The 27323-nt window shown below is 41.2% G+C and overlaps 1 protein-coding gene across 19 annotated transcripts in view; it reads left to right on the forward strand.

The window, feature by feature from the left end:
• Positions 1-299: 299 nt before the first annotated feature.
• Positions 300-27323, forward strand: part of dlg2 (discs, large homolog 2 (Drosophila)) — a 160706-nt gene continuing 133682 nt past the window's right edge. For 12 of the 19 annotated variants that reach the window (XM_074610303.1, XM_074610307.1, XM_074610315.1 and 9 more), the window contains exons 1-2: positions 304-1561; positions 3009-3140. In XM_074610303.1, coding sequence (XP_074466404.1) covers positions 1543-1561; positions 3009-3140 — 151 coding nt within the window. In that variant the 5' untranslated portion in view covers positions 304-1542. Of the gene's footprint in view, positions 1562-3008; positions 3141-26805; positions 27011-27323 lie in introns of those variants that run through there. The other 7 variants (XM_074610306.1, XM_074610316.1, XM_074610319.1 and 4 more) reach the window with 3 other exon arrangements.

A 27323-nucleotide genomic window follows, 5' to 3' on the forward strand; every position in this document is an offset into this window, starting at 1 on the left:
GTTTGTGAAAGTACATTTTAAAGAATCCGTTAATATTAACTTATTATTATTATTATTATTATTATTTTATTCTAATTTTTTATTTACTTATTGTGTTTGTTTCTAAGCTCAATTACTTAAAAATTGGTTTATAAACTATTGTAATTACATTATATTATTAAACATTTAAATGGAAAAGATAATCCTGTTTCAAAGCTATGAGATGTATCATTCACCACTGAAAGCAGAAAACGGAAGTGGTGCTTCTCTTTGCTGCCAGCTTTGTTCCTGGCACTTAAAACTGTTGGTGATGCTGTCAGTTCATATGGCTGCCTCTACCGCTGCTGCTGCTGCTGCTGCTGCTGCTGCTGCACACTAGACTACATGGTTACAGAATAAAGAGATGTGGCAGCTCCAGGACAGTGCTGTCTTCTTCTCAGAGGAAATGTCCTGCAGATGCACACTCACCATTTTATGGACTATGAGCATACATGGAGTCGTTTGAGAGCCATGCGTTTTCTCCCACCACAGTTGGCAGGCAGGTATTTTCCTTCAGCAGCCAGGAGCTGCACTGGGGATGCATCTCATCTGATTTAGCCTGAATGCTAGCTGACTAATGGACAACATGCATGTTTTCTTATTTACCTGTAATTGCAACTTGGATATTTTTTTTTAAATTTTAAATTTTTCAATTTCATCTCATGATGGGGTGCACAGTAGTCTCTCCATAAGTCAGAACCTGCACCCAGAAACTCTGTGTTAGCTAACCCCTTCATTTCTTTTTAAACTTGGCTTTAATGAAGCCTCTCTGGTGGAACCTTTAATCACCTGTTCTGTCTTGTAAAGCAGGTGTAAGAAACTTTAGGTGTGTGCACTGTCAGGTGGGATAAATGATGTGGACCAGACCCAGGAGGACTGGCACACTACTACACCGACTGGCTGCCACTGTGGATGGAGTTAACCCAGGCCAGCACTCCTCCTCCTCTTCCTCACCATGGGGACACTGAACCAGCTCTTCTTCATCCGACTGTGAGGACTTGGTGTGTCTTCAGTCCTGTATTATTGGACCAGCAGTGAATCAGTCATGACAATGCAGGACTGTGGGCCAGCTCTCCAACCAGAGGAGGTTTACTTAAGTGGACCCAGACAGAAGTAATACACAACCTCATGTGCAGAATGTGTTCTTACACCAAGGACCCTTGAGTTACTGCACACACACACACACACACACACACACAGTAGATACAAGTGGATGAGGCATTGCTAACGAGGGATCTTATCTGTGGATTAATGCTGGTACTGTCATCTGAGACAGACAGAGACACCTGGGATCACATTTTTTCATTGTGCTAAAATCCAGTCTGTGGGAATTCATCTTTTTCTACCTGGACACAGACCCCCTGGATACCCGCCATCGCCACCGCCACCCTCTTTAAGTTCTCAAGTTGTCAAACCCCCTTCCTGTTTCCTGTCATCCCACCAAAGGAAGAACTTTTTTGGACCATGCATTGACAAGACTGAACTGGAAGCCTTAGTGAGAGTCAAGTTTACACGGAGTCAGCCATGCCTATCAGAAAAAAAGGTGAGTTCCTGTATACGCCGTAAAGTGGGACACTAATGTGGGACAAGCTCCAGTGGGTGTAGGTCAATACAAACTATTGACATTTAAGTTCTTTCTTAATATGCCTAAATGCTTCAAATCTATTAGTCTTTATTTATTATTATTTATATAGGCTTATTGTTTGTTTGGTTCTCCGTGTAACATCCACATAGAAGCCAGCAATCATGGGAGCATTGCACATTGAACCTTGAGTGTTTCCTACATTAATTGATTTTTCGGCCTTTTAACAGACGTCTCTGTGTCCCACATTTCGGACATGATTGTTGTCTGAGACAACTCGGCATTAGAGTACTGATATGTCTACCATTTCTTTTATGAATGTGATATCTGTATTTTTTTTTTTGGTTTGATTAGGAGACAGTTTATAGTAACAGTCTAACTCAAGTTTGGTTGTTCAACCTCAGAATATACAGTACATAAGACGACCAAAGGTATGTGGACATTACTCCCCACAGATAGACACCAGGACTCCTCCCGTTACCGTATGACAACATGACAATGACCCCGGCACAAAGCCAGCTCCATAAAGACATGCTTTTTGTAGTATACTGACTGTGGAAGTACTTGACTAGCCTGCACAGAGCCCTGACCTAAACCCCCCATGCAACACCTTTTGGGATGAACTGGAACAATATTGCGAGCCAGGTCTTTACTGTTGGACCTCAGTGATGCTCTCGTGGCTGAATGGGAGCAAAGCCTTAAAGAGTGGAGGCTGTTTTATAGCAGCACATTCCTGCCTGTGGTTTTGAATGGAATGACATGGTCGACTATCACATATGTTTTACCTTGTATCGTCTCTCCTATTCTGATAAGATGTGAGTGGGGTTGTTTGTGCAGCAAGGTGTGCAGCTGTAGAGGAGGGTAAACCCACCTACACTCAGCGTACTCATCTCTATATTTACAGACTCTGCTCTGATGTACTTTTTTGTGGCCTAAATTTGTCATCATATATTTTATATATATAGAGAGAGAGATATATATAGATATAGATATAGATATATATAACAGGCAACAACAGCTGTCAGTGTGTCAGTGTGCTGACTTGACTATGACTTGCCCCAAAACTGCATGTGATTATCATAAAGTGGGCATGTCTGTAAAGGGGTAGTACCCATAAAACCCATTTTCAACACCAAAATGTAGCGCACGTTTGGAGCGTCAGTTAGCCTCCTTCGTGACAAGGTGGTAGTATATATATCACAAGGTTGGTAGTTGGATCCCCGGTGCCTCCCGTCCGCATGTCAAAGTGTCACACTGAACCCCGAGTTGCTCCCCGGATGCTTCACAGCAGCCCGCTGCTCCTAATGCTTATAGGTTGGGTTAAAAGCAGAGGTCATATTTCATGTATGTATATATGATGATTGAAATAACGTTTGTTTTTTTTGTTATCTGCCCTCCTCCTCTGCAGACACAGCTCGAGCCCTGGGGCTTTTGGAGGAGTACTGCACTAAACTGAGGAAGCCGGAGGAGCAGCAGCTCAAAACTGCCATTATGAGAGTGATGGGGATTTTCAAAAGCAACCTGTTTGAAGCTCTTCTCGGTAAGTCAGAGAAGCACCACCGATCCATCGAGCAGCTGCTGTTTTCTGTCAAGTTCATATTGTGGCGGCTTTCAGAAAAAAACAAAAGAATTTTAAATCAGTGTCACATTTTTAACGTACTAAAGGTACACGTGGCTGGCTCTGTAGCAGCTCAACCAACCTTCTAATAATCTGTTCATTTTGAAATAAACAGTAAGCAGATAGATGTTTATAATCACAGTGACTAAACAATGAAAACACATCATGACTGCAGTCTTCCTAATGTTGATCAGTCCAGCCTTGACACCACGCAGGTCTCTAGGTACATGTGCAGACAACCTGCTTCAGCGATGCTGGAATCGGAGTCGGGGGTGTATTCATTTGTACGTCTTCATTTTGTTTTTAGCAGATTCAACAGATTTTAAGCGTTGTCGAATATATTCAGAATTTTAATAGCAATCAGTGACTGTGATCGGATCGTACCTTACCTCAGAACATTGCTCCGTCGTGCAGTCTGCCGTTGAGTGACGGGGTGTAACTCTATAGACTGTTCTTTATGGAGTCATCTGCAGTGACTGACCCCGGGTGGAAACGTGATATCCTGCTCCCCCCCGCTGTCCGTAAGGAGGTGTTTGCCAACCAGCTGCCTCCATGATAGGACTGCCGTGTCCTATACGATCGAAGTTACCTCTCCAGTGAAGATGTGACTACCTGTAATTTCACCTCCCCCCCCGGCTAGACCCCTCTGTTGTCCTTGTTGTCCTGTCGTTTTATTTTGATTCGATATTACCATTTATTGCGATTTTTTTTTTTTTTAACTTCTTTAACACTAGACCATGAAGGGAAAAAGTTGAATCATACACTTCTAGGGACTTTTACTTTGGAAAATATTTAAATTAATACAGTAAGAATGTTTGATTTTCAGCAGTCAGAGATGTCCTGAAGTCAAATATATCAGTCTCATCATCAGGAATTATTTATTAAATTTTTTCCAGCAACCCAAAAATCCAAGAATAAAGACATTTCCCTCACAAAGTAGTGGTATTTTCATTTTAATTTATTTGACGTCTAGCTCTGCTTTTCCTGCAATGTGTGAAACCCAAAGTGTTTCCATCCTTTACTGGATGTGTAGTGTTTACCACGCTGGATTTACCATGTGAGGGTGCAGGTCGTATCCACGTGGAGCCTCCACCGTTTTCTGCTTCCTCGTTTTGGCCCTCGGCGGTTTGTTTTGGTTGACGGATACGGAACAGATATGACGTCACGTTACTCAGACTACAACAATAAAAGCTGTAACTTCCTTCTACCTCCGTGTAGACTCAAAAGAAACAAATATATCGATTCTGGCATTAAAAAATCGCGATACATGAGTGAATCTATTTTTTTCCCACCCTTACTCTACTACTACTGTTGTTGTTCATGCTGGCATCAATTATGTTTCATCTCAACTAGGAACTGAGTTAATGAAGGAACAATTCAACTCAGTTGCTCAGTCTCTAGCGTTGCTAAAACGCAATGTTGTTTTCTTGTTTTCTATTGTACAAATGGCCTTTAAGTGATTATTGCACAGCAGTGGTAATGAAAACTAGAACCATATTAATGTAACTTTATGTTGTTGACAGGAGCACTCCAAAGATAAACTTCAACTCTAATAAATTTATAGCCTAACACCTGATTGAACCGGGCTCTCTCGTCAGACTGACAAGATGATCTTCTATGTTCTTTGGATTGATCAGTGAGGGGTACTCATCCGTGCAAATGAAAAAACTAATGAAAAAATGTATTTTTTTGACATTTTAATATATCATAAGAGACTCTGGCTTTCATAGATCCAGTTATCCCTGACAGAGGTCAACTGAACGTGTTTGGCATTACATTTTACATAATATGTAGGCTAGCAGCTGTCTGGCTTACTCATGTGTGACATTCAGTGTTTACCAGAATTTATTGTGGGCTCACACTAATATTTTAGGTGTCATTTTTATATTTATGTTTTTTCTGCCAGGAGATTTCATTCATGTGATCTTGTTAGCTTGTACTGCAAATTCAATACTCAGAACCAAATGCAGCGCTGGATACTGTGTATATGACATTATTGATGATTACGCGTACTATACACTAACGAATACTGTAGGACTGTCACTTTTTCAAGCTCGTACGAATGAACGTGGAACTGGTTTTAATGAATGAACCTTATTCTGAAATCTGCTGTAGAATTGATGTTGTTCCTTTCATTTGTGGGGCGGTCCAGTGCCTCATTCACCTGATCACTCGTATTTTGTTGTTGTGGTAATGTTATAGTTATGATCTTCCATTTTGCTTTACGAATTGAACCCAGTGGGCAACCTCCGGGTCTGAAAAGTGAAGCTAATGCTGAAGTGCCTTAAACTTGCATTCTTTCTACCCGCCAGCAGGGGGCGACTCCTCTGGTTATATAGAAGTCTATGAGAAAATGATCCTACTTCTCTCTTGATTTATTCCCTCAGTAAACATTGTAAACATGAGTTTATGGTCTCGATCGCTAGTTTCAAGTCTTCTTCAATACAGCATGTTGTTCATTTAGTAAATTATGATTTAGAGTCAAACAGACCATAAAGCAGGGGATGCTTTAGGGCGTGGCTACCGTGTGATTGACAGGTTGCGACCACGGCGTTGTCCGGTCTGGGAGTTGTCTGTGTTTTCGTCTTAGAACTTTAAATCTTTTCACGGTGTGTTTTCACTTCATGAAGGTTAATTGAAACATTTTGGTTGCCTAAAAACATCTCATTCAGCGTTCGGTTGTACTTCGCTCCACCCACTCGTGTCACTTCTGGTTGCAAAAGATCAAGATGATTACGGCTAAAATGCCGGCTTCAAAACCGTAGTCCACAAACCAACGGGTGAAGTCACGGTGACTACGTCCACTTCTTATATACAGGCTATGATTGAACAACAATAGCTTGCTGGACTACAAGGTGCCCTGTTCTTAATGTGCTGTATTACAGGCCTGATTTTAGAGTGCACATGTAGACAGTGGTCAAGCTATAAGGTTCTGTTCAGGCGCTGTGGGTCGACCTCATGATCTCCACACCACTTAAAGGCTTTGACCACCTTCCTTTGTGAAGGTTTGTCATTTCTTACAGTAAACCTTAAGTGCACTAGTGACCGAGACTTGAGGGACGTTGGAGAATCAGGCGTATCCCAGCGTGTTGGACAAACCATACTGTACATTCTCTGACTACAGATCTTTGTAAAGCTATCGGCACAGAGTCAAGCTGCTTCAAGTTGAAATATTTCTTATATACAGTGAAGCTTAGATACTTTTTTACCATGTTCCTTTTTCTTGTGACAGTTTCAAAATGCATTTTCACTGAAATGGCATTGTCTTGTTTTGTAAACAGTCTGCATGCTATCAGCAGGATCTGAAATTAGCACCCACCACCCGTCGGGTAAATTGTTGGCAGTGGCAGGTAAAATCGTCAGGCCGTCCGCCACTTTGTTGGATGAGACAACACTAGAGGGGAATTGACAGTCGGCTCCTAGTCGTCTGATTCTTTGGAAATCCTAAGGAATGATTCCTTTAATTACATAATTAAAACTACTATATATATGTATTTTTTTATCAAAGCACATATTTAATTTAAAAATACAATCATTTATTTCCTAATCATTTGTGTGTTTTTATGCAGATAACCACTATAGATGACAATTACAAAGCCTACAGTACCATCACACCCCTGGAAAATAGGGCTCCCCAGAAGCTACGGTGTAATTCAAACACTGGAATTTACCATGCATGCAATATTTTTTGTGTAAATTATATTGAACATTGAATGACATCAAATGTTATTCTTTCATTTAGCACATTGATTTCAGAAGTGGCAGATAAAAAGTGAATGAAAGACCCTGGCTATCAGTCTTATAGCTGCATAAATCTGGTTTATGTTGTTGCCTCCCGTCACTGATGAGTGATGAGTTGGAGGCTGACTAACCTCTCACCTAACAGCCACTCTTAAGGTTGAAACACTGCAGCAAACATTGCAGCTGGGACTGAAGTATCAGCTGAGATACTTGGCAGAAGTGACACAGAAGTAGGACAGTCCAGCAGTGATCCGCCGCCTGTGTAACCCAAGATGCAGACTGTGTCACTGTTTCAGTGAGGAAGTCTCGTTGTTCTGTGCTGGGCTGTGTGCGATGGTCAGGATGGGTGTGATGAAGGGGCTAACATGCACCAAATAGTGGCTCTACTAGCACTGCATGCGCTCACCTATAACCAAGGTCACAATACATGACTTTCAAAGTCGTCAGATCCCCGTATAGTGTATCACACTACACAACTTGCTGTCTTGTAATTGGGAGTCTTGAAGTCGTCGTGGTGTTCACACTACATGATCTGACCAGCAGCGGTGGGGTGGGGGGTCACAAACTACAAGATCTGTCACCGGGAGGATTTCCCGATCAGGTCTCCAAACACTCGTTTCTCGCGCTCTCATTAGCTGTGGCTCTTTGACAGACTCCCCGACAGGTCCACATATTTAGCATGCTGGATATCTGGAATGCGTCTGCCATGCATCGAGCACCGAGACAATGCCGATTTGCCTCTGATCTGGGTTTTTGTCGGGAGATCCAAAAAAGTGGAAGTGGAAAAATCCGAGCTTGTGTAGTGTGAACTAGGCCGTCCACACATAACCCAGAGCTCTTGGTATGCATTACCTACCGTATACTCTAATTGCATTTGTATGTTTTATCATTACAATAATCATGTATGTACATGACCAACAATATGTTCATTTGTGTCTCAATACTTTCTGACAGCCCGAAGCCCATTGGTTTCCTCCTGAAGATGTAAACCTTTAAAAATGGGTCACTAATATCATGTTATGTGTCCATATTTTCATAACAAAAAATAATCTTATCTTCTAGGGCTGCACAATTCTTGATAAAATGAGAATTGATTTTTGTTTTTTTGTAAGAATTAAGATCACTATTCTCACGTTTCTCAGGGAAAGCGTTCATTTTCTTCTGTAACCAAAACAAATGATTGATATTTGTGCTATTTGCATTTCTTGTCTGTAAAAGTGTCCTACAAAGATACAAAGCAAGTACATATATGGACTTATATCAAACGACATTTATTAAACACGGTCAACAACATACCTCCACATACAAACAACCATTGCTTTTCCCATCTATTCATTCTCATCCCCGTCAACCCACAACAGGGAAATATAGTCAAACATGTTGGCATCACCAAAAACAAGATTCACATGAGAAGTGATGTCTCCCACAACTGCTTTAGTTTCCACACAGCAGTAGAGAAGATGATACTAAAGGAACCTCAAACCTACCGCCTCTCTCTGAACCTAACCTACCGCCCTGCTCGCTGGCATCCTCTCTTAAACCCTGATATCGTAGTCAGAACGCGGCAGCCCGGGGTTTCCTTGATTCTTCCATGTGGCTGGTTACTAGGGCTGTGTATCGGCGAGAATCTGACGATACGATACATATCATGATAACGGGATACGATTCAATATAGTGTGATATACTGAGATACTGTTAGCGGAATTAGTGATTTTTAAAAATCTAATTTTAGGAAAACTGTCCTCGTAAAAAGAACACCACCATATGCATAAAATCTGAGTGAAATGAAATGTTAACTTTTTTATGCAATCTGAACAGTAGGCTCCGCATTTGCATTTATAACAGTTCCTGTAACATCCTTCATCATAGCACTACTTTGAGAGGGCACATAATGAAATCAAGTGTTGACCGAGTTCATCTTTGCATGTAAACTATTAGTTAAAAATCGTTACAGTGTTTTTGAGAATCGATACAGTATCACAAAACATAATGTCCCGATATTCTATATTTTCGATATTTGCTTACACCCCTACTGGTTACATAACATTAATAACACCAGTGCTAACCAGACTAGTCCTGCAGTCTGGTTCACATATTGCTCTCAGCTATTCCTGGAGTCTGTCACAACCAGTTTATAGACTCCTCTCCCTTCTAGCAGCGTTGAAATGATTGTCACACCTCCGTCAGCTCTCTGTGCTGGTTTTCTGTGTTAACTGTGTCAGTGTATTTCTATGCATCTATGCTGGGGAAGCTGTTGGTACACAGATTCTGGTAACACTTACAAAACCCCAAACAAACAAAGGCCTGAATATATTAACAGTTTATTTTTTCTGTTAATGTAATTGTCTGTTCCTTTTTCTTTTTAAAATCAGGGTGACAATCCAAAAATAACTGTTTTCTTGATAACAAATATTAACTGTGTGGACAAACTACATTAGGAGTCGTTTTTTTTTTCATTTAATGTGTGGATTACATTTTATAATCTTTTCCCTACGTTTGATTGCTTACATAATATCCTGCAACAGATGTTCTCCAGGAACACGCTCATATCTTTCACTCATAATGTTGCGCATGAAAAATGTTCCAACAACAAGCCGTCATTACAAAGTAATAATGGTTATTGGTCGTCGTTGACCGATATAGAGCGAGCCACTTATAGTTAACTAACGTCATTCATTCATCAGAGACCATTAGTTCTCATCAGGATGTATTACATTGTCTAGAAGCAGACACGTGTTTGCTGAACGTTTGTAATTGTCTAGAACTGGACACAACTCCATTTTCATGGCTTCTTGTTTGTTTTTCTCATCATTGCATTACACTTTGTTAGTGTGCATGCAGAGTTGTTATACACACTCATTACTACTCACTCAATAAAGATGGACCCTTAATGTCTCACCAATTCCTTTGGCGGTGAAGATGAGGAACAATAGGTCCATGCGATGCAATCAAACACGGTTACAACTCTGCGATGGAATAAATGCCTCCTGAAATAGATGTAATCATCTTACAAAGCATTAGGTGCTGTCTAATCTGGTCAGTGGCGTGGGCGCCCCAGCTAAACCCCATCACTGCAGAGTGGATCCGTGTGTGGATTAACCCATTCATCATCCCCACTACTCAATCACTCATCTGCACAGTTGAAGGACTTACTGATGTGCTTCCAGCTGAACAAGCTTCGTACTTCCTTTGAGTCAAAGTGCTTTTCAAGGTTGCTAATGTTTTCACAACAGATTCTTAATTCTCAATCCTGAAAATGAGGATGCCGTTATTGTCTTTTTAACTAAATTGCAACATATGCATGCATGCACACTTTGATATGAATATCAATATCAATGTGGGCCCATTTTAATGAATTGGTTTGAAATGCGTATTGGTTCTGATAACACAGATTCACTCACACTTATACAGTCACCAGCACTGAGGTGCCCTTGAGCAAAACCCTTAACAGCAGCTTCCAGGTGACAATATGTAACTTGCTTTCAGTGAAACTCTGTGGACAAAGTGTCACCGGGGCGGACTGTCCTTAGTGCGCCCAAACCGTGTCGTGCCCCCAGTGCGGGGCCCGGCCCATGTAAATGGCACCAGGGGTCTGCGGCGATGTCTGCGACCAACCCGAAACATGGACCAAGGAGTCTAACGGACGCGCGAGTCAGAGGGTGCAAGCAAAACCCCGTGGCAAAGTGAGGGCTGGCGCGCGCCGGCTGAGGTGGGATCACCGGCCCGTCTCGCCCTCACCGTCAGGGTGGTGGAGCGTGAGTGCGTGCGATAGGACCCGAAAGATGGTGACGAGAGGTTAACATCACGCTGTCGTAAAGTGGTATCGGAGCCGTTTTGCGAGTACGAGTACATGAGCACAGCATCGGACCCGATACCCGATCATCATATTGAGATATGGAGGAAAACATTGGACAATAAGCTGTCCAAGTTAAAATGTGCTTGAGAATTTGACCTATGGTGAGATTAAAATGCAAACAAATTCATCATGTGTATTATCTGCTTTGAGTTGATTTGCACTTTGGATTTATGTTGTCTGTTGGCGGATAGTCTTGGCAGTGTTGCAGCGTAATATGTATTATGAAAAGTTTAAAAAGTACTTTACCTTTAGGGGCCAAGGACTTGAAAGGACTCTGTTATTGCGCCGTGAGATTCACCATATGATGGTGCAATGTAAAGACAGTCATTTTGGCACAACGGCTCTGCTATTTCCCAAATCATATTGATGTAAATGCTATGATTAAAGGTCAGAATCTAAAACTTTGAAGCTGTGCGTAGATGATGGTACACTTTAAGTTGCAATATTTACAGAACTCAAGCATCGCATTGATTTTGATTGGTATCAGCTGACTCTGGAAATTACCATATAATTATTCAGCAATCAATGTTCAGTCAAGACGACGAGGCGGTATTTATAATATCAGTCTTATGCCTGATGCTACTGTTTCTCTGTGTTTTACAATCGGTTTGATATAAACACTGAAGTCCCTGATGTTATATCAACTGTTCCTTTACATGAGCAGCAGTGCATATTTTGGCACTAAATACTTCGCGGTAGGTTGACCTCATAGTGAAGCATATGTTCTCAAAGCTGTGCTGTAAAACTGCGTGAAGGAGATGTTAATGATGACTGCTTTGTGTGCAGCCTGGCTTACTTTAGTAGAGTTTAGCATTTTAGGATATTGGATGTTATATAAAGGCTGCCGTGTGTTTGGTCATTTTGTGGTGTGCATGTTTGTATAGCTGGGTTTTGCAGTAGCTAAGCTCTTATGCATGATGACTATACTTACTTCATTAGAACTGAGTATCTCATCTGCATCACAGTCCACCTGTAACGCGCTCCAGTGACACATGTGCTCACCTGATTGAATTTGGAAGCTCAGGTGGGATTCGTAGGGGTCCTGATCTCATAACCGTTGTCTGCCAATGTGCTCCACAAAGATTTTTAATGAGCTCTATCTGTCATTGTTTGATGAACAAGGCTGGTCGGTCCTTTTAATAGGATGTGTGTGTGTGTGTGTGTGTGTGTGTGTGTGTGTGTGTGTGTGTCTCTGCTCTGGTGTCTGAGAGACATCTTCTCCTGGGAGGCTTCATTTTCTTTAATCTACTCTCAGTGTTAATTGAATCTTTCCCAGGCAGACTGACAAAAAAAAATTCTGTTCAGTACTAATGCTTTTTATAAACATGTAATTATTGAAAACAGTGAGAAGATATACTGGACAAGATATACATAAGAGTTACTAAACATCGGCATTCCTTAAGGATCTATCCCCTTTAAGTTTCCAAAGCTTCACCAAGTTCACAATTCTCCAAAAATGTAAGATTATGGAATCCAAACCTCATGAAGTTTGGCTGATTTCGTTTTCATTGTGTAGGTTACTTTATCAAGGACAAGGCATGCAGCAACTCTTTAAGCCAGCGACCAACAGAAGGGATTTTACATCCTTCCAGCAAAGAGAGCGTCTTGCTTGTAATCGACGAAAATCAATCCTCTGGGTACAAATTCAGTACCGATACCTGTTCTAGTTCTTGTCCTTCAAGTTTGGTGACTCCTTTTTTTGCATTGTATTTACATGAATTGTGCTCTCACACCTAACCGTTATGGTGTTTTCAGGTGGCTTTGGTCTGGCTCCAATCATATTGTGGTTCATTTGTGGTGTGAAAGCAGAGCAGACCTTCCCGCAGTGCTGCATGATATTAGATATGTGATTTTAGCATGGATTCAAAAGATAAACTACTGTTATCCATCATTATCTACCGTTGACAGAGATCTCTATCTGCGATATGTTAGTGAAAGATAATTTGATAACCGTGGTAACACGTATGTGCATCAGCACGTGTGCGAGGATTTTTCCTCATCAATCAATATGTGTAAGATAGTTCAAACTGAGGTGTGTTGTGCTTTTGTCCTACCCTGTGTTTTGCCCGTTGCTCAATTAAAAAGTAAGTGAGATGTAGCGACCACACAGTTAACTATTCCCCATGGTATTCCTCTTTTTTGATCCTGTATCCTGTATCTACTTGACCATCATTATTTCTGACATGTGTTGTCTTATTGCAGTCTGGATTAATAGTGCACTAATAATTCTTAAATGTTATAGATGAAATTGCATAGCATTAGTTAAAGGTAATCAAAAGGGCACCGTGGAGGAACACCCCACAGGCCAAACTTACTACTAATACGTACGCACTAATGCCTCCTGAGTTGCATTCTACAAGGTCATGTAATGACTTTGCTTCTTTTTTTCACAGAAAAAAACATTTGAAAGACAAACTATCAGTGCTTCCTCACTTAAGATAAATAACACGTCCCAGCAATCAGCTAGAACTATAAAGATGACTCATCATGATGTCATTAACCTCACAACTCTTGATGAAATTGTCTTACATCTCAAATCCTCCGTGTGCTGCCTCCATTCACTGCACTCAGAAGAAGGTTTTTTGTCGCCTAGCAACAGATGTATCACACCGTATCCTAAATGGATGGGAGCGTCCGACTATCGCGCTTGTAGGTATCGTGTAGCATCGTGACGCTCTCTGTCCACACTGAATCCGTTAAATCTGCACGTCTGTTACGTCATGTAAACAAACCACGTACATATGAGCCTGCTCCAAATCAGACTGGACACGTAACCAGACATAACCACTTAAAGCGACTCTAAGTAAGAATCAGAAATGTCTTGTTAACAGCGACAGATGTGGCCGTCAAGTCAACGAAAATCAGCGTCATGTTGCTCGCGCTTGTGCTCGCTCTACATAGACATGGACGAGCATCGCTCAAAACAGTGAGGCGATACACGTCAGCTAAAACCATGATATCACTCTATATTTCAGCTGCTTGGCAGTAATGTTAGCTGACCAGACGAAGGTCTCTCCATGAATCAGCGCTGATCCTAGTGTTGTCATGCTTCAGACTCCCGTCGTCTGCAGTGTGTAGTGTGCGCGCATGCACGTGAGAGGTGGAGCGAGTGAGAATGAGCGCGGTGTGTGAGTGAAGGCAGGCAGAGCAGCAGAGCAGCATCGACTCCGGCCCTGGAGACCAGGGTTATGGTCTCACCTGTGTCTTCTGACCATGGTCGAGGGGCTGGAGCAGGAAGAGTTGACACTGTTTTGCAGGACGGGCTTCACTAGATATAACTTTGAGGTTTTGGTACCTCTGTGTAGTTTGTGTTGAAACAGCGTAGCCACATGCGAGCGTGCATGGCACACAGACCTGATTTCTACGTGTAAGAAGTTACAAACAGTACCTTTCAAAAGATGGGCTAGTAGTACCTGCTATCTTCCTACGTTTGTACTTTTAAAAAAACATGTTTTATATTGTGATATTTAGCCGACTGGAAATAACATACAATATATCCAACAGCGAGTGGGTTGTTATCTCGTGATCTTCTACAGCTACCTGCCACCTTATTTAGGATTCTGTATTGAAACGAGGAGGTATGGCCCGATAACTCCTCAGGTAAGATGGGACAACACAACGGGCAGTCACAAAACTAAAGGCAACAACATATAACTTTTTGTCTTGGTCCCAACCAAATATATATTTGCAAGTCATACTAAATTACATATGAAATGTGCCAATTAAATAGCAAATATTTCATCATATTAATAAGGAGGGGAGCCCATTATAGATTATAGAGAAGTTATAAATCATTGCTGTGAATCCCTTTAATATGGCAGCGTAATTGGCACATTTTATATGTGATTTATTTAGTATGACTCGTACTGTTCCAAGCCAGGTCAAAGGTCACAAGTGTCACTGATAGGGTTTAAGGGTTTCATGTTGTACTTAATGGATTACAAGACTCCTCTAGAGCTTAAGATCAAATAGATCATCTGTTGGAGCAGTTGTTAAGATCAGGGCACAACATTATTTACTACTCTCCGTCAACGGAGGCTTAACAACAACAACAACGCACATTCTTTAACACACCTCTACATCACACATCACGTTTATACTGCCCAGACTACCGTCTGCAGATACAGAGTAACATTTTAATGATTTTTATGTGAGCATTGTATTGTAAATTTCAAAGCTGCTCTTTCCAGTATTTTTCAGTTTCTCAGTGTCCCTGAATGCAACAGTGGTTGTTACTGATTTAGATGATCATGGCTGCCATCTTGTGGGGAGAGAGAGAGATCTGTAATGAGTTATGTTATCATCAGAACAACCCTGTCCCACCAACACTTAACATAGTATATGAAACATTTCATGCCATCCTGGTCTTATACACACTGACAGTGGCTGTTTTGCATGTGAAATGTTTATGAAGCCTGGTGTGTCTTACATGCATCTGAGTGAGGAAACAAATCTGTAATATAGACGTATTGTTTTGATTTGACAGATTTACACCGTCCCAGACGTGGAAATCTATGAAGCATCAAGCCTCGTGTGTATATTTAGAAGACAGTTGCTTTGAAATGCGCAATAAATAATCTCCACACATCCGACACATTATCACATATTCTAATACAAAATTTAATCAAGTATTTTGAGCAGGCAAAATCTCACAATGTACATCACTAATACCTTTTCTAAAACAGGCAATGACACGCGTCAGGCCGAACAACGCCCCCTTAGCTGTAATATAATCGGAACATACCACCCGGCCTGTCGTGAGCTTTTCACTTTGAGTTATCAATTATGGCAATGTGAAAGTTAAAACTTTTTTTCAGCTGATAACCAATGTATGTATGTATGTTTATGGGTATTTAGTGTTGTTCAGGTCCCTTTCAGGTCCCTAACCCTTGACACTAGTTCAGGGGTCAGCAACCTTCACTATCAAAAGAGCCATTTTAGGCAAAAAAAAGAAAATCTGTCTGGAGCTGCAAAACGTGATCATTGTGATGAAGGTAACACAGTTTATAGTCTAAGTATATAGTATATAAGTCTAATGCAGTGAGGGCCAAAGAGACAATGTACTACGGAGTATTAGGGCCACATTGAGCGGAAAACAAATCTTAGATTTCCAGAATAAAGTCAGAATATTACGAGGATAAAGTCGTAATGTTATGAGAATAAAGTCATAACTCACAAAAGTCACAAAAAAAGAACAGTTATTCATTTCCATTTTTAAAAATCCACCTGCAGCCACTGGAGAGGAGCTAAAGAGCCGCATGTGGCTCCGGAGCCGCAGGTTGCTGACCCCTGCTCTAGTGCAAAGTATTTTAATTATTGTGTTGTAAATATGCATAGATACTGTCCTCTACTGGTTGAAATCCAGCTTTTGCAATTGGATTTTGCTATCAGCTGATGTGGAGGCAGGTTTCGTCACCAACCAAACCCCCCCCTATAAACCTACATCTCCACTCAGGACTCTATAGACTCTATAGACTCTATAGACTCTATAGACTCTATAGACTCTATAGGCTCTATAGGCTGGGGGTGGAAGGCCTCTGGTGTTACGGTACATATTGGAAAGTATTTGTACTCTGGTATTGATTTCAGCCCTAAAAGCTTTGAGCTTCTGTGTACAACAGAAATGTCGCCCTACCCATAAAAAAAGATGTTGGATCTATTCTAGTGTTCATTAAGTATACCAGGTGCGATTGCCATAGTAACGACTGGATGAGGAGATGTGTTGCTGCAGTAACTAAATGCTAAAAATGAAGTAGGCTGTTGAAATGTCAAGCCTTCATACCTGTGCCCACACAACACAATATCTCTGGTGTATTTATCCACTTGTCTTCTGCTGTATCCAACATCTTCACTTGAGTTTGATATGAAGTTGAGATGGAGTAATGTGGATGTGTGGAATATATACAGTATAGGTGGACTGTACAGTATTTGTAGGTGAAGTTGGGGCTCCAGTAGAGGGAGCCAGAAGACTGGCTTTACATCCAGCTCCACTGCTCCACATCCTGTGTCAGGGTTGGTGCTGCAGGGAGCAGTGGGACAGATCCAAGTGAAGACAAGACAGGGAGACTTGTGAGTCCAATGGCTGCATTCCAAATCACACTTACTTTATACTGCAGCTGCCCTTACAAAGTACATACTGTTGCATGCAGTATGCATACAATCGGGACTTCGTCATAACTCCGCCTTGAACTTTGATCCTCTTGCTAATATATCCGCTGCGCAGAGGATTGTGGGTCAGCTAGAAAAGCATGCTGGCTTGCATACTGCAAAATACTGGATGTATTAGGACATCCTGGTATTTTTGGCAATACTGCATTTGACATACTATGTATTGGGACATACTAAATCTTCTTTCTTTCATACCTTAATTTAAGCATGAGCTTACAGTCACAGGCCGGTAACAGGCAAAAGAGGTAACGAACCTATGTAGCAAAACTCCAGACAGCGATGAAGACGAAGACGAAGACGAACCGACAAAACATAAGGGACAGCACAGAGACGAAGGCTGCGGTCGAAAAGTATTTTTCTCTTAGGAAGGTTCCTAACGGAGTAAAATGACCCGTAAGTATCTCAGTAGCAGCCGTGATGAGAGCTGTTTGACTCCTCTAAATGCTGAGGAAAGGTGCTCCAATGCTTCCTTTCTTATCTCCTTTAGCAGAGGATACACTGAAGCATCCTTCACCAAAGGAAAGGAGATAGTGTCATCCGCAACTTTTAAAGCGACGCACCATTCTGCAATTCATGAAAACAAACGATATGTTTATCTTGCATAATATTTTCATACAGTCATATACTAATTGGGATTCATGTTTCAGTTCCATTTCACTTAATTAGATTTATTTATTTCAAACAAGCAACAAATAAGTAGAATAACAAATAAAATGAACAGTAAAAATATAGCTAACAAATAATCAACATCAATAAATATTACGTCTGATAAGGAGGAGGAAGAAATCTACATTAAATGGTTCTACTCCTTCTCCATAACTCAAACAATAACTCAGTATTCATCATATAAACTTTGTGGTAGCCTGTAGGTTATAACTTTTTTATTTCACCTCAAGCCTCGGTAATGAAGTGATATTTCTCACCGGTCGTCCACGTTAGGTCAGATAATCCTTTATTATATGTTGATGTAAAGTGTTCCAGCAGCAGAAGGACCTGTGGTATCTCTCTTTAACACACCACTGGTGAAGCAGTCTGTCACTGAAAGAGCTGTTTAACAACGCACGGGGGGGAAGCAGAGCCTTTTGTAGTCCATCTTCAGAACATTGTAGCTTCACCACGGCAGACCTACGTCAACATCCGCTGGCGTTGCAGCATAATTACGGAGCCTATAGTGTAAGTGAAGTCGGATTCTCTGAACGTCATGGTTGTCTTTTCCTATAAGTCCTTCTGAATTCTCCTTCACATCTTTCCTTGACCTCATGACGTTTTCCATCCAGGTCAAGGAAAAGTGGTTAGGAAAAGACATAAGGACGTCATTTCTTTTTACTTTTGGACTGCAGCCTAAGCACCCAAAGAAAGGAGGGAGATAATGAGGGACAGGTGAAACTTCTAAGGGCGGGGCAGACAATCACACATGTGGGAAACAAACAAAGGCATGAAGTAAAATAAGACGAGATACAAGAGGAGAGGACTTTCAAACTAAAACAGCTAAACACCATGACATCCTGCTTTTGTTAAGACTGATTGAAGAAAGACCAAAACCCTCTTTTCTTTAGCTAAATCATCCAGAGGTGTCCAGATCAGGGGTAGTGTGTGCACATTGCTGAAACCGCAGCAGACTCTGCAGCAGCGTTTACTAATGATGGTGTGACGCAGACGTGGCGTTTTAAGTCGTATGATGTGAATACTCTTTGTTATGTAATCCTAGACGTTGTGCAGCTGGTGTAACGATGCAGATCTCAGTACTTTATTATAGTTGGTGCTGTCAGCTGAGTTATTCCTCCCACACTTGTGAGGTCATTAAGACACCCACACACTTAGCTGACCCTGCTGCAAAACGCTGCGCTTCACCTCCGCGTCACGGCTGACCTCACAGGAAATTGCAGCCACACACGCATAAGAGCTACCGTATATATTCTGGTTTTTCATCCTCCCATCATGCTTTGGGGCGGTGAGTAGGCATGGAATTAACATGGAGCTGTGGGTTATGATTCATCAATTACTGTTCGTCTAATGCAGTTACACTGCTAAATCCCATTTGGTTCCCAATATCTGCCATGAGCTTATTCCTCAGTCAGTGATATCTGTGTTTATCTGCAGTGCATTGTTCATCAGCAGGGGGATGCAAAATGAGCACAGTGTTGTTAAAACATGCTGAAAATATTAAAAAAGAACGTCTTTTTTCCTGCTGTGCTGCTTTCAGGAGGGCTCAACTTGTGAGAGGGAGTTTTGACTGATGTGAGAGTAAAACGAAGTGTAAGGATCCGACACTTGAAGCCTTCAGTCTCAGATCAGTTGGTTCCAGAGGCAGATGTCACTGGAGAGTAGTGGGAGTTTTGCATGATATGATTATTACATGTCAACATCACTAAAAAGATGTCTAATGGAACAAACACACAGACAATCAGACACTTCTCAAGTTTATATTGGAGTAGGAAATGATGCTGAACAGTAAAATGATTACCCAAACCGTCCGGTCTTAACATCCATCACAGTTCCTCGCCCCTGTAGCAGTGCACACAGACAGTCTTCCTGTGCAATGAGAGACTGTTAAGGACATTATGGGAACGCTCACTTTAAGTTTTACTTCTGAATAAAGGTGTTTAGATAATGTGGACAAACTGTTTACAGACTGGTTGTCTGTTCATGTTACCACTCTTCTCTTTCCCCGTAGTGATGTTGCCATGTTTCCATATCTCTGCACTATGTTATCACAACCAAGAGAGATGATGGCCAAAAGTAATAAACTGGAATTTTCCTTTAAATGCTTAAATTAGGTTAGTATAAACAGTAAAGTTGCAATGAATGAAGCTGTGAAATGTTTGAATCATTTTGTAAGTGAATAACATGGATTATCTCGTTACCATGGCACCTGGCAGTGGGGGGGTGGGGGGAGATATATTAGGCAGCAAGTGAACATTTTTAACTTTGTGTTGGAAGCAGATAAAATGGGCCAGCGTAAGGATGTGAGTGACTTTGACAACAAGGGCCACATTGTGCTGGCTAGACGACCGGGTCAGAGCATCTCCAGAACTGCAGCTCTTGTGGGATGTTCCCGGTCTTCAGTGGTCAGGACCTACCAAAAGTGGTCCAAGGAAGGAAAACTGGTGAACCGGCGACGGGGTCAGATCCAATAGAAGTGGAGCTCAAACTGCTGAAAAAGTTAATGCTGGTTCCGATAGAAAGGTGTCAGAACACACAGTGAGGAGCAGTTTGTTGCGTATGGGGCTGCATAGCCTCAGACCGTCAGGGTGACCACACTGACCCGTGTCCGCCGCCAAAAGCACCTACAATGAGCATCAGAACTGGACCACGGAGCGATGGAAGAAGGTGGCCCGGTCTGATGAATCACGTTTTCTTTTACATCATGTGGATGGCGACGAGTCGGAGGTGTTGACTCGGCCTCCAAATTCTCCAGATCTCAATCCAATCGAGCATCTGTGGGATGTGCTGGACAAACGAGTCCGATCCACGGAGACCCCCCCACCTCGCAACTTACAGGACTTAAAGGATCTGCTACTGACGGCTTGGTGCCAGATACCACAGAATGCCTTCAGAGGTCTAGTGGAGTCCATGCCTCCACGGGTCAGGGCGGTTTTGGCGGCAAAAGGGGGACCTCCTCAATATTAGGCAGGTGGTCATAATGTTATGGCTGATGGGTGTGTATCCTATTTCCTTTTGTGAACTTCAGAGGTTTCATTGTCTGTTTACTGGTCCTGTATTTAGGTGCATCACTTATGGGTCTGCTTTTTCTTTATAGATTGATTGATTTTATTAATATATTGTTTTTTAATTTGGCTCCCGAGCTACATTCTTGTGCTCTTGGAATATGCATTGTTATTAGTCAATATTCAGTTTGTAGGTTACTATTGTTGTGGCTGTATGTTTTTCATAAAATCAGTTGACATGTTTGGAGCAAAACACTGCAGCTCCATTTTAAGCCCAAAGCTTTGGTTCTGTGTTTTCATGTTTTCTCAGAAGTGGATTTCAGTGTCGTCTCTCTCCTGCAGTGTGCCGGTGTCCAGTCTCAGTGTTATTTCAGAGTTTACTGGTACTTGTTTCCATGGAGATGCTCCGAGCAAAGTGCTGGATGTGTCTTGGACAAAGTTCAGACATGTTGCAACACATTTTCATGTGTTTTTTTTAAGGCTGGCCCACACTAAAAGATTTTTAGCAGATGTTGAAAATGTGAAAGAGCCCACACATAACAACATGTTCGATTTAACAGTTTGGTTCCAGTAGTGTGTGGAGAGCAACAATCTGGCCAAAACAACACAGCGCACACTAACAGATTCATTCATGAACAACAAGAGTCCCGACTCAAAAATGAGTTTCTCTTGAGCAATAAGCAAAATCTCTCGCGATCAAACGGGACTTTAGTATGAACAAACATATCGGACGACGAGCAGGAAGAATTAGCGGGACTGAAAATTTCCAAAAATTGATTGAACATGTTTAATATTTGCGTTTAGAAATCGGTGCGGTCAGGATGGACTCCCTCGCCGATCGGGGGATGTAAAAAACACTCTTGACATACATCACAACACAAGAATATCTGCAAAGATAATCTTTAGAACCATCAAAGAAATCTGGCATATCTCCACCCAACTTCTCCCTTACAGAGACTGAGTTTATATTTTATAATGAAATGCAAAAGAATAGGGTGAATCGGAGCTTAAAGTGTTAACTTCCTCTTGCAGTCATTCATTTGAATCCTCCTCTCACTGTTAACCCTGTGTGGAGTTATCCACCCACTATACAATGCTCCTTTGCTGCAGTAAATTCAGATTCTCCTTTGCGTTCAACATTCACATTTTGGTCTCCAGTGGTGATGCTGCTGTTCTCCAAGTGAAGCACACATGATGTGAACTCTGGACTCTATGGTGTGTGAAATAATGGGCACATTTTTCAATGGCGAAAACCAAATGAAAGGAGCATGGTCACTTCAGGGTCAAACTTCACCCCCTTGCTTTCATGATAGAATAACAACCAATACAGTGTAAGAACGTCAAGATCTTCAGCTTTCCATCGGTGTTTTTCTCTTTTCATTAGCAGTAAAATTGCTGGACAAATTTCAGGATTGCCGGTAACCTCTAGTCACAGGTCGCATGAGCACGTTTTAGTTTGGGTAGGCGCTTCAGGTTAATACGACAATGTTATATTTTTTACAACGGCCTTCACATCTGAACAAGGGAGCTGATATTCGTCTGGTCTCTAACCTGTGACTGTCTGAGAGCATTTGAAGAATTTCTATTTTGCCATTATCTACTGCTGTCATGTCTGTCACCACCAACTACAAGCTCTTCCCCTGAGGCAGGAAAAAACTGTGAAGACTTAAAGTTCATCTCATTGTCGGTGAAGTGTGAGTCTGTAAGGCAGAGTGTCCGTACAGCGTTTTTCTCTGGCAGAAAGGCCGGCAGGACGCTCTGAAAAGTTCAGAGATTTTATAACTAGAAGCTCTCCGAGCGGCCGCACAAAGAAGTTGGAGCGCTCTGAAAAAAGACGCTCAGAGAGAAACACCAGATGGACACTCAGCCAAACACTGCAGTTATCATTTATATTATTTATTATATTATATATATTCATTTCCTGTCTAAATTGTGAGAGTTTGGTACAAAACTGCATCCCTGCATGGATTCTTCTCATTTTAACATCACAGATCTGACAGTGTTATTTCCTTGAGGGAGTTGAGAGCCAGAGGAGTGAGCAGTGATGTATTACCAATAATTGGTCGCCTGTGTGCGTGTGTGTGTGTGTTGGGAGATAGAAGGATTAGCTGGCACCTTCGTCACTGTGGAGGAGGGCTAGCTGTTAGGGAGGGGATGCAGCTGGAATAAATCGCTCCCCAAAGAAGCACAGCTAGGAGCCATCACTGTGAGCCCCATGCCCACTCCACCCACCTGTTATTATGTAAGGATGAAGGAAAAAAGATCAGCTTTGTGACAGTGTGTGTGTGTGTATTCACAATGCTTTGTGTAAGTGGAATTGTGTGCTCGTTAAAGGAAGCTACCAGTAAAGTCGCGAAAGAAAGGACGCAAATCTCCTCAGATCCTCCGTAGAGTTGCTTAGGAAACCAGAGAAAGGCGCGAGAGCAGCATGCAAACAGTCGCTGGCGAGTACTTGAAAGCCAACAGAAGTGATGTGACCAGAGAGAATGCCTTCAAATGATTATGACAGTAATGGAAATTTGCGATGAACTGCACAATGTACGTTAACTATCAGAGCATTACAATAAATGAGCTTTAATTCTGAAACCAAATATAGTCTACAGTAATAACACAGGGGGAAAAATACATTTTTGAAATGACTTGATGTTCTAGTGTTTGATGTTGTTACTGTCACTGGTGGAAAGTAATGAAGTACATTTACTCACATACTGTAATGAAGTACAAGAGGTACACCGACAGCTATACCTCAGATCTGGAAAAGGAAGCTATCATGTACCAAACAAATGGCATGTTGCTCCTACATTAAGGATACAACATAGATGAATAAGAGAAAGATAAACAAGAAATTATATCAGTTATACATGCATCTTAAAAACAAACATGCCTGCAGCAGCTTTTCAGTCAAAATGGGAAGATTTGTTAGACAAATGTATCCCATGGGGGGGAAAGTATTTGCATGTATTTACACAACTTCTTTTGATGTCTCCATTAGAGTTTTACAACTAAAACTAATCTACAAATACTTGACTACTAAGAAAATGCAAAAAACTAAAAATGGGGCATCCAACAATGTGACAAATGTAGATTCTGTGAGGAGGAAGAGGAGTCAGACATTCATTTATTTTGGTATTAAAGTTGCATTATTTTGGATTAAAGTTGAAAAGTGGATCTCAGTTTACAAATCAAATTTCTATAGTTGTCCTTTATGATGATGACGATGAAGAAAGAAAAGACCTGAACAACGTCATCATCATGATGGGGAAAGCATATATATTAAAAGCTACAAAAAGACAGCAATTAAACACTGAACGTTTATGAATAGGAATATCGTTTTTGAACGTGGGTGGGATACTTTGAGTCAGGGTGAAGATTGGAGTTAAACAAATATTAATAAATAAATAATGTTGATAAAGGTAATTTAAAGGGATGTAAATATGTTTACATAATATACATATTTAATATGTTTTTTTTAAATACTGCATGTTGTTGCTGCTGTCTTTATGTCCCTTGTATGTATGTATTCCTTTAACCTTAAATAAAATTAAAAAAAAAGGTAGTGCTAGAAAAGTAGTTTATAGTAAAGTAGCGCAGCCTCCATCACTCCAACATTAAAATGCTGCTAACAGGTTAATGTATCAATAATTTATGACACTCTGACGGGGCCTTTCTACATGAGTACTTTTACTTTTGATATTTACTTTGACTTACAGCAGGTGACATTGTGAATGCCGTACGTGTTACCGTGTGAAGGACGATGTTTGAAATGAATGACTAGCACTCGTTCAGGTTACTGTATGAAACGCGTGCACGTGCCCGTGCTCGACTGGTGGGAGCGGCTCAGCACAGAGAGGGGAGAGCTGCCTACCCTGATCTACCACTTGAATTACAATATGCTGTAAGGTTATTATTAATGCTGTCAACGCAATGCTCAGTTTTAAAGCTAGAGTAAAGATACTGGTATCGTGTGAATCTAGAAAACCTAAAGAATCCATCGGTACCAACCATGTCATACTAGCTTGTCGTGAAGGACGTTAAATAACGCTTCAAACTAAATTTTGGCAAGGAAAAACTGTCATGTCCATTTTCAAAGGGGTCCCTTGACCTCTGACCTCCAGATATGTGAATGTAAATGGGTTCTATGGGTACCCACGAGTCTCCCCTTTACAGACATGCCCACTTTATGATAATCACATGCAGGTACATTTGCATAAAGCAGCATATTTGTCCACCCCCATGTTGATAACAGTATTAAATACTAGACAAATCTCCCTTTAAGGTTCATTTTGAACTGATAAAAAATGTGCAATTAATCATGGATGGTGATTAATCGCGATTGAATATTTTAATTGTTTGACAGCCCTTGTTATTATGGACTTTGACGCTAAAAAGAAAACTGCCTACCCCAGTGTTAAACTTTGTCAGATCTTGTCCCATATTCAACAGATTCAGACTTTTTTCCTTTTTAACCGAACTCTGTGGCTGCCGTTTGGTGCACAAACAGTAATAACAAACTCTGCAGCCCGGCAGTATTCATGTGTGTGTCATGCCGAAGAGCAGAATTCATGCCATCACAATACTGCTGCCAAAAATACTCACCAGATTGGGATTTTGTTATTGTATTTTATGATAAAGCTTATGGATTAACAGTTAATGCTGGAGGCTTAACAGATACTTCCACTGTTAAAGTATAATTACATGATTACAAATTTTTAGCAAGCACATGTCATCCTGTTATATGACTTTCTTTTTTTCCTTTTTTTTAGCCATATTTTACATGACTTTTTTTTAATATTATTATAAGAAATGTTACTGATTGCACCTTTAACATTAACCCTCTGAGGCCCACAACAGACCCGTTTTTGTCTTTTTTTAGGGGGATGCAGGGGGTCTTTAGGGGGAGATGGCAGGTCAACAATAGATGTCACATAGAAGTGGTGAACATCATCTGAACGCTGGGAACCTGAAGATTAATATGAGATGAGCTCACCAATGTGTGTGTCAGGTTGTTCTAGCCATAAGGAATTAAATATGAATATATATATCATCATATCAGCAACATTACTACAATTTCAATGTCTATATCTGTCGAAAATGTTACAGACATGAAAATAGTAAAGATTTGTTTTTAAATCAACACTTCCTGCTTTTAATTTCAGAATAAAAGCCCTCAAGTGTTTTTTCTGTGGACAGAATTCCTTAATTTTTTGAAGCAAGGCTTTTATTCTGAAATATGTGCAGGACAGTGTTGTAGAACATGCAGTGACTTGCAGAGCTCCATGAATGAATAACGTAAGGGTTTTAATGGTGGATTATTACTATTATTTGCAAATGAGCACATGCTCCCTAAACTTTTTCTGTCTAAAACAAATAAAAATGACATTTATAATGAAATGAAATGGCCGTTATGAAAGGCAACCTCTATGTAGAAAGAAAAGGCTGACAGCAGCAGCAGCAGAAACAGCTGGTGTGAACAACCGACGCGTGAATCACGCAGTCGCCACGCGCTCCTGAGGTGCCCGCAGTCTGTACTGGGCGTCAATGGACTGACAATACTAATGAGTCACGTGACTGACCACTGACGTAACAAAATAAGTCAACGTTGCTTTTAGTTTCACACCAACAGCGGTCTCCTAGTTGAAAGTCCTGTGTTTGTTTGACCAATTAAATTAAATTCAACTCGTACCATGGGGTTGATGTTCAGTTGCACCTAAACACTGTCTTGGCAGTGTGGGACAGTTTAGTATCTCACAGAGGCTTGGGAATGGAATCACCTTCCCAGTGGAGCTTCCCAGCATGGATGTATTGTATTAGACACATGTACACATGCACTAGGCAGGGCTCATAATGACTTTAACACGCAAGCTATGTGCTTTAAATACTGTGCCAGCTGCCTTCTTTAAAGCAGCTCAGTGAATGGACTGTTCCATAACTGGTAGTCACTGTCAAGTTCTTAATGCCTGACACTAAACTTGCACAGAGCATGATAAAAACACTACTCCGGTGTGAGAAGCAGGCTGTGCAGATATTAGAGGGAGGAGGGGTGGAGATTTGGATGCCAGTTTTGGAGAGTCGTTGAACCACTTTACGGCAGAGAAGTGGAGTTTTGTTCATTAAAGGGAGAGTTGGAAAGGACTGCTGGCTGTGTTAAGCACATTACCCAGAGGAGGGCTGAATTAGAAATCAGCTATGCGGGGTGTAAGGTCATTGTCTGCATTGAAGGGAACAGGCGGCCTCTATGTCTGAGGATTAGGCTCACTGTTTGCTAGCCACCAGGCATCTGGTCCTCCCACAGCACACACTGTTTCACAGGATAGCACGCTGCAACATGACCGGAGAGAGCGGGGAGCTTTTACTGCACCGTGAGTTATACTCTTGACAACTTCTGTATTTCTGAAACTGAAACTACAGTCACTCATTTTCCCCCCTCCCTTTATGAACAGCTATTGATGATCACAGTTGATGGATGGAGAGCAGTGCAGTGTAGAGAGAGTATTAACTGTCAGTGCTCGTCAAATCAACATGGAGCTGAGTGCTGCTGGTAGACGTTGATCTTTTCTTTAGTAAAGTCATTTTAATGAAACAAAAGTCTATTTATTTGTGTAAAAACAACATAAATTAGTATTGCAACATTTTAGTATAATTCTACTTTATTCTGTCAAAATAATGAAATGA

This window comes from Sebastes fasciatus, chromosome 16 (genome assembly GCF_043250625.1).
Source record: "Sebastes fasciatus isolate fSebFas1 chromosome 16, fSebFas1.pri, whole genome shotgun sequence".
In the NCBI taxonomy this organism is placed as follows: Eukaryota; Metazoa; Chordata; class Actinopteri; order Perciformes; family Sebastidae; genus Sebastes; species Sebastes fasciatus.